This window comes from Portunus trituberculatus, chromosome 42, assembly GCF_017591435.1.
Source record: "Portunus trituberculatus isolate SZX2019 chromosome 42, ASM1759143v1, whole genome shotgun sequence".
NCBI lineage: Eukaryota > Metazoa > Arthropoda > Malacostraca > Decapoda > Portunidae > Portunus > Portunus trituberculatus.
The window spans coordinates 31,030,925-31,038,424 of record NC_059296.1 but is presented as its reverse complement, the minus strand read 5'-3'; the positions used below and the strand labels follow the sequence as shown (position 1 = coordinate 31,038,424).

At 40.8% G+C, this 7,500-nt stretch overlaps 1 protein-coding gene across 1 annotated transcript in view; it reads right to left on the bottom strand.

Moving 5' to 3' along the window:
- The window catches only part of LOC123517406, a 25,300-nt gene that overhangs the window by 7,967 nt on the left and 9,833 nt on the right, over positions 1-7,500 (bottom strand). Inside the window, exons 6-13 of the mRNA XM_045277419.1 lie at positions 7,106-7,297; positions 6,421-6,533; positions 5,752-5,841; positions 5,064-5,166; positions 2,667-2,775; positions 1,778-1,828; positions 483-625; positions 230-322 (exon numbers count right to left, since the gene is read on the bottom strand). Of these exons, the coding sequence (XP_045133354.1) occupies positions 230-322; positions 483-625; positions 1,778-1,828; positions 2,667-2,775; positions 5,064-5,166; positions 5,752-5,841; positions 6,421-6,533; positions 7,106-7,297 (894 nt within the window). The remainder of the gene's footprint in view (positions 1-229; positions 323-482; positions 626-1,777; positions 1,829-2,666; positions 2,776-5,063; positions 5,167-5,751; positions 5,842-6,420; positions 6,534-7,105; positions 7,298-7,500) is intronic.

Below are 7,500 nucleotides of genomic sequence, written 5' to 3'. Positions count from 1 at the left end.
AAAACTTAGAAAGGCAGTAATTTAGAAGAATAGGGCAGTAGCTTGAGGGATTAGAACTCACTTTTTTTTTTATTCCCTGGCTGACGTTTTTGTCTCTGTATGGCAAGACACCTCAGTGGACGTATTCTATTGTATTTTTTTTCTTTTATTCTTTATATTTGTTGGCGCCTTTCCTATTTGAAAAAAAAAGATATAAAAAAAAGTTCAGTATATGGTTCCGGTATCTTACCTGCCACTTTGCGTCCTTTCTCCAAGTTCCTGCAGGCGATGATGACTCGGGCACCGCGTTGGAACAGGTCACGAGCAGTCTCCTTCCCAATTCCTGGTGACAGTTGATACAGACATTAGCTGGTGTGTGTGTGTGTGTGTGTGTGTGTGTGTGTGTGTGTGTGTGTAAAACAAAACTACACCACAGATACCATCATACCATGGGTCTGTGCCTCCTCTCCACCTGCCTGCCCTACAGTGTGTCCGGGCCTCACCTGCCGTGGCGCCGGTGATAATGACCGTCTTGCCCGCCATGGACCTGGTGCTGGTGCAGTGACCCGACGTGTACGTGTACCAGAACCTCACACTCATCACCACCACCACCAGCGCTGCCAGGACCTCCAGCCACATGGTTGTCCTGGAACACACAAACACAACTGTACACTGTAACGCTTATAGCAGAAAGTAGAAAGAGTAGCTATATGTTCTTTTATTATCTTTATGACGGAGCTTAAAAATATCGGTCATCTTAGGTAAAATAACAGGCGCACACAGGCAGTACTGCTGGCCTGTTTCTGGAAAGCGTTTTGCGTATGCTATATGGCGAGTTGTTGAGTCAAATAAGACTTATACCATGGTATGCTGGATGACATTAGTAACAGAAAGAAAGCAGGATCTTGTACTCCTCTTCGAAGAGTCTAACCATTAAGATGGATACACACTTATCAGTGACGAATCAGTGTGTCGTCCACTCAATCTATTTGTGTTAGTGAAAAGAAAAAAACATGTTGTTACATTGAATCATACCGACACATTCACACAGATCCAGCAGAGAACCGTGTGTAGAAGTTTCCTTTTGTATCACGTATGGTATCAATGCATTTTGAACAAAGGGTCAGATACTGAATTAAACAAAGGTAAGCAGAAAGTGAAAGGAATACGAAGGGTTTATATTCAGACGAGGCAAGCTGAACTGAAGAGGCAGCGAGTCTGGTTGCCTCATTCACCAGTCACCAACAACGGGCCAACATAACTGCAGTCCTTAAGACGTGTTTTCGCCTCTCTACGTATACATCCACTAAGTTTAGAATAAAACAAGCAAACAAAGTTTGAAACATGGAGCCAGGGACAACCTTAAGGAAACTGCCTTCAGCAAGCAACCTCAGTCCTGAACCACCAGTGACTCCTACTCACCGCCAACTCCAACTGCCCCGAACAACAGCTAAGTTATCAGTTATTTATTATTACAGTACTAGCTATGCTTTCTGTGGTTGCGTGTTAGCTGGGAGTTACTTGGGTGAGTGTCAGGGTCAATGTAGTTCCCGCTTATTTTTGATAGACAGAACGGGATAGTCGGGTTGTCCCAACATAGGTGGAATTGAGGGAATTACTAATAATCACTAACTCTTCTTTTTACCCTTAATTAAGGCAATAGTTGCTATCTTTATAATAACCAGAGTCAAAAACTTATGAAATGTTCTGCAACAGCTGTCGAAGAAGGAAGAGGTTTTGTCTGTCTCTGACTCTGTAGGTTTAAGATAAATACATAGTAATTTCATCACAATCTCACCGTTTGGTCAAGGCTTGAAGCGAGGAGCGGACGTGCACCCAGGATGACGATCACGAACACACTGATAAACACGAGATAAAAATCATTTCACTCTCACATTACATCATGGCAGGCCTTGAGAACGTATCACATATCAAAACTCTCTTACTTCTCACCCATACTCGTGTGATATTTTAAAAATAAGTATTAAACTAACAACATCTAGTGAGGGTCACATGCCCTTAAGAACTTATACAGTATTTTTTTTCTCTTTATGTTACGGCCTATAGCGCCAGTAGGCATACTTGAAGAGTATATTAAGGCCCATATCACCACCCAAGCGCATCTTTGGTGTAACCACCTAAAACCTGGGTATCATGGTGACATGCAGGTAACTTTAAAGCACTCGAAGAATGGCATAGCTTCAAAGCGGTGTATGTAGAACATCACCTCTTCTCTATTAAACCTCATCTATTTCTCACCAAAACACGGATGTCACAGGCTGACAACCCTTTCTTTTCCTTACTACTTCCTCTATGATCACACCAGATGTTGATCTATCTTATGATCAGCCTCAGTACAAAGCTGGATGCCGCGTCTCTCCATCACGCTCTGTGGTTGTCAACATTTTTGTTTCTCTTTAACCCTTGGACACTTTTATAGGTTCCCGTTTACCCCAAACGGAAATCCTGTCTGCATTATGACTATCGAAGAAATGTGAAATTTTATTTTTTCATTAGTTAATTTATTTATCTATACTCATGTACTTAGTTACTTATTTTCTTATCTATGAACAGTCAGCTTATTTTCAACGTATAGGGTAAAATGGAGTGGCATTGAGGAGGATTGTCTTAGGTAAACAGATAAAGTAATTGAATTTTTGAAGCAATGAAGTTTTGTCCTGCCTTACAAGCTCATCCTATAAAGGATAACCTGTTGATATGATGCTTGGCAAGTGTTGACTGAAGCTCGTGCTCCCTTGATGCTGCTTCTAATGCTGACAGACTCCCCTAGGTCACCTGTTGAACCCTCAGAGCTTGTTCACAACTGAGATACGCTTATGTTGAGTAATTCATATTCAACTTTATCTTATCATATCAGCCACTCTATTGTTAGGACTTTTGGAGGGCTTTTTTTCACTCTATACGTGTCATGTGTGTCCAATCAGTATTATGTGACCTTTCCTTGTAATGCTCATGAAGCCTCTTTAGACTCAAACTTGATATTGCTCAAAACTTTGGTGATGTATTTCACTCATTCTTTTCTTTTGAATAGTATGGAATTAAAGTTATTTGGTCTTGTCATGTTTTCTCCACTAACTGACTGTCTTCAATATTTCTCTCTTCGCCGTATTGTTACATCTTTCGTTATCTTATGTCGCTTTTTCACGCGTGTTGGTCTTCTAATCTCCTTTACTACAGTCCTTCTTTCCTGAGGCGCCCCTGTTGCACAATCCTTTTATACTCCCTCTTATACCTACTTTGCAAGGGTTTACCACTATCTTGGAATTTCATCCCTTTCACTGGCAATCTTTGGAGTGTGCTGCCTGTTGCAATTTTTCCTTCTTATCTATGACTTGAACTCTTTCATCAGGTAGGAAACTTCAAGACTTATTATATTTTGATATCTTTTAAAAACTTCTTGGATACTGGCAGCAACATAATAGTCTTCACTTTGTAGAGAGTGCTGTTTCTGAAATTACTCGCATCAACAAATTATCTGCCCCGTCATTTGTATCATGTGATTCATATCTCAAAATTTCATTCACTCATGCATTTTCAAAGAAACCTTTCAAAGTAAACACAACAGAGGCGTCGTGGGCAATCTTTTGAGTTTCAACGCTTGTTCATCGTTGCCTGTTAGACATCTTTGTTTAGCCATCAGCCGTTGGCTCTGTTGAGTATTCACGGTCTACAGAGATAAATAATTAGGTACATTCTTCGACAAATAAAACTCAAAGTTCATTGTTAGTCCCATTAGAAACGTCTCTGACCTCAACTAATAGAATGGCTCGGCGTCCTTGGGTTTCTCTCCGTGAACTCTTCCAATCATACTGAAGTGAATCACCAAGCAAAGGACTTGAGGTATGCATGGTACATTTACCACCATAAAAATCGATAGGACAAAATGTTTGATGCGATGATTTATGAATATTAAGATAAGGATGGGCAATTGAATGGACCCTTGTGAAACGCTACTGTTGATAGGCTTAGGAGAACATTGACCATGTACAAACTGTTACCATAGAGCAACCAGAAACGAAACTGAAGAGATTGGCGCAAAGATAAAAAAAAAAAAAAACTTTGACTCTTTGAAATTGAAGATCTTTGTCATAACCTATCAGAACTTGTTTATATATCAAAGGTCAAAGTCTTCCTCTAAATACAGAAGAAAAGAAGACCGAGATACAGAAAAAGAACATAAGAGATCGCCAATGGATGGTTTCTTGTGGAATTTATACCTTTATTTATTAATGAATAAATGCCAATGTTGATAAAAGGAAAAAAAGTAATTGACCATGAAAGAGGAAGGAAAGCTTGACCAGGAAGGGAAAGAATAGCTTGACTATGGAAGGTGAAAAGAAAAGCTTGACCAAGAAAGGGGAAGAAAAGCTTAGCCAGGGAAGGGGAAGGAAAGTTTGACTAATGAAGGGGGAAGAAAAGTTTGACCAGGGAAGGGGAAGAAAAGGTTGACTAATGAAGGGGAAAAGAAAAGCTTGGCCAGGGAAGGGGAAGAAAAGCTTGGCGGGGAAGGGGAAGAAAAGCTTAACCAGGGAAGAGGAAGAAAAGCTTGACCAGGAAGGGAAGAAAAGCTTGACCAAGAGAGGGAAGGAAAGCTTGACTAAGGAAGGGGGAAAGAGAAGCTTGGACAGGGAATGGGAAGGAAAGCTTGGACAGGAATGTGAAGGATAGCTTGCGCAAGGAAGGGTCGAGCACGTGAACAGTAATGGTGACAAAATTATCTCAGTCAGGGCTATAAGCTTTCCGAGGATTATGGTCTAAAGTAAATGAAGGCCATACAGAGGATCAGTATCTTTATTCAACATTAACAGGAAAGACATAACAATCAAAATGCTCCACTAATCAAGGGATCGACACTATAACATTAAAAGGCGTAAACACTATGCAAGTTTCCTGCAGCTTAGGTCATGTGGACGAGGGTCGTTCGTATCATGTGAAGGACAGAAGGGACAGAGGCAGTCTTTCAAACATCGCCATTAGAGGAGGATCAGGTGGCGTGGAGTAAGAGACATGGGAGGTGTGTCATGACTCTGTGCTGGATGGTGACTGGCAGAGGCTGGAAGGTCAGCAGTAGATCTCGGTTTCTTTGAGCCCTACCGCCTTCACGCTCGCCTCCCACAGACCAGCGGCCAAGTCCTTGCGGCACGCCAGTTCCGATGGCATTGTCTCCTAAAAGGCAGATTAAATCACGTTGAACCAATACAGACTTCATGCTTTGATTTGTGAATATTAATCAGTGAGTGAACTGTTTTAAACTGTCTACTCAGTGAGATGTTTAAAATAAGAAAATAATAAGATATGAAAAAAAAAAACATTTCTTTATCAATTGGCTCGTATCTGGAATACTAAATGTTGGTTTCTATCTGAAATACTAATGTTGAAAAGGAGGCATAGTCATCACACCTACTGAATGAAGTACCACTACCACCACCACTTACACAAACTACTATTTGATATGTCTGATAGGAAATACGGTTATTGAGGTACGTTAGCTACTTTGTCAGTGTTGTACATACATATCAAACATATCTAGATGAGTAACCATTATAAAAGAAAATATCACATAAGGAGTCTATCACTATATTTTTTCACTATCACTGTTCACTTCCTCAGTTTGATTTATTTTTAGTTGACTACAATGTTTCTTTTTTTTTCATTGTACAGCTTGTTCTCAAACTGAAACTATGAACATTGTAACACTAAAGCCAGACTAGCAAGAATTCCATGTGGATGCAGCCGTAGGGGTCACGTTACCTTGCAATCAACGAAGTAGCGGCCACTCACCCCCTCCACTTCCTCCGATACCGCTAAGTGGTTGGTGGTCTGAGCGCCGGAAACTGAGTCCTGGAATGAGAAAGGGAAATAATATAAGGAGAGAGAGAGAGAGAGAGAGAGAGAGAGAGAGAGAGAGAGAGAGAGAGAGAGAGAGAGAGAGAGAGATGAAGATGTACAGCATATATGTCACATCATGTTCATTGTTCAAGCTATAGTCTAAGTCACATTCTAAAGTGTTTAGTTCTCGACAGCCAAAGATCTGCATCCCTCCAGTGGTTCAGCCACCTACTATACAGTGTCACGCCACGCCATGCATGTAAAAATAAGAAGTTTATATTAGTGTTTATTTATTTATTAAGCTATGAATCAAGAAATAAACTGCTGACACATTATGAAAGTTACATGAGATTTATGCTGCACTGGATTGATGTAAATGTTTTTAAAAATAATTCACTATATCACGCAAGCTGAAGTGCTGCATCATGGTGAACACTGTTGTGACATTACTGTCCTTAGGAAAGTTTTCTTGCTGTGAGATAAGAAGTTAAAATCATAATCTGTTTTAGCTGCATCGTCCACCGCCATTCAATGCTACACAACAGGAAACAAAAAAAAAAAAAAAAAAACGTAAAGTTCCCCTTGCCTCACCTTGATGATGAAGGTACTCAGTTTGCGGAGGATGAAGCCTGGGAGTGTATAGGGCACGCTGTCGAGGATGCTGGTGGTCACGATGCCTGGGTGAAGGCTGTTAGAGGTCACACCTGCAACCAAACACCCACATTTTCCTTTATGATACGCTGCCTATGCCAAATTATAACACATACAGAGGAGGAGGAAAACCAGAGAGAGTATTAGCAACTGTTGTGTACACGACTGCATGTTCATTCATATTATGATTCATTGACGCCGCTATGTTACAATACTGTGAGATCTGTGTATGTATTGAAGCAAGACTATTGTGTGGACATTTTTTCATCGGCCACGAGTTAACGCTGAAATGTGAAACACGTGCTGTTATGATAAAAGTAAAAGGAAACCATATTTACGACTCCATCCGCCTCTCTTACGAAATACTGGGCGTCTTGAATAGAAAAATTGATATTATGTAACTGTGAGACTTTAAAGATAGGGAAAAATAATTATTCTAATGGAAAATTCTTTTATGGTCCTAAGAAAACTCTCTCTCTCTCTCTCTCTCTCTCTCTCTCTCTCTCTCTCTCTCTCTCTCTCTCTCTCTCCTGAGCAAACAAACTTCGTAAACTAGCAAAATGAATCATCTTTGGAGAAATAAGTTCTCACAATTACCAAATCTTGACCAGCCAGCGTCACTCACCCGTGCCTGCCGTCCTGCCAGCCAACTCCCGGGCAAACAACACGTTACACAGCTTGCTCTTGTTGTACGCCTCGATCATAGTATACGACTCGCCGACAAAGTTAAGATCCTTCAAGTCCAAGTTCTTGACATACTCGTGATAAAGCGAGGAAAGGATGACCACACGACTCGGGGCTGACTCCTTTAGGCGTCCTGAGGAAGGCAAAGGGACGATGATCGGAAGTGAATGGAATAAAGGCCTCGAGTCAGTTTTAAGAGCAAAGAATGGATAGGAAAGGTGAAGTTAAAGTGAGTCAGTGTTAGTAAAAAAGTGATGTACTAAAAATGAGAGGGAAAATGGCTTGTCCCTTAGGTAATGACTTCAGGAAGCCATCATATGAGGCAGCAGCAGCAGT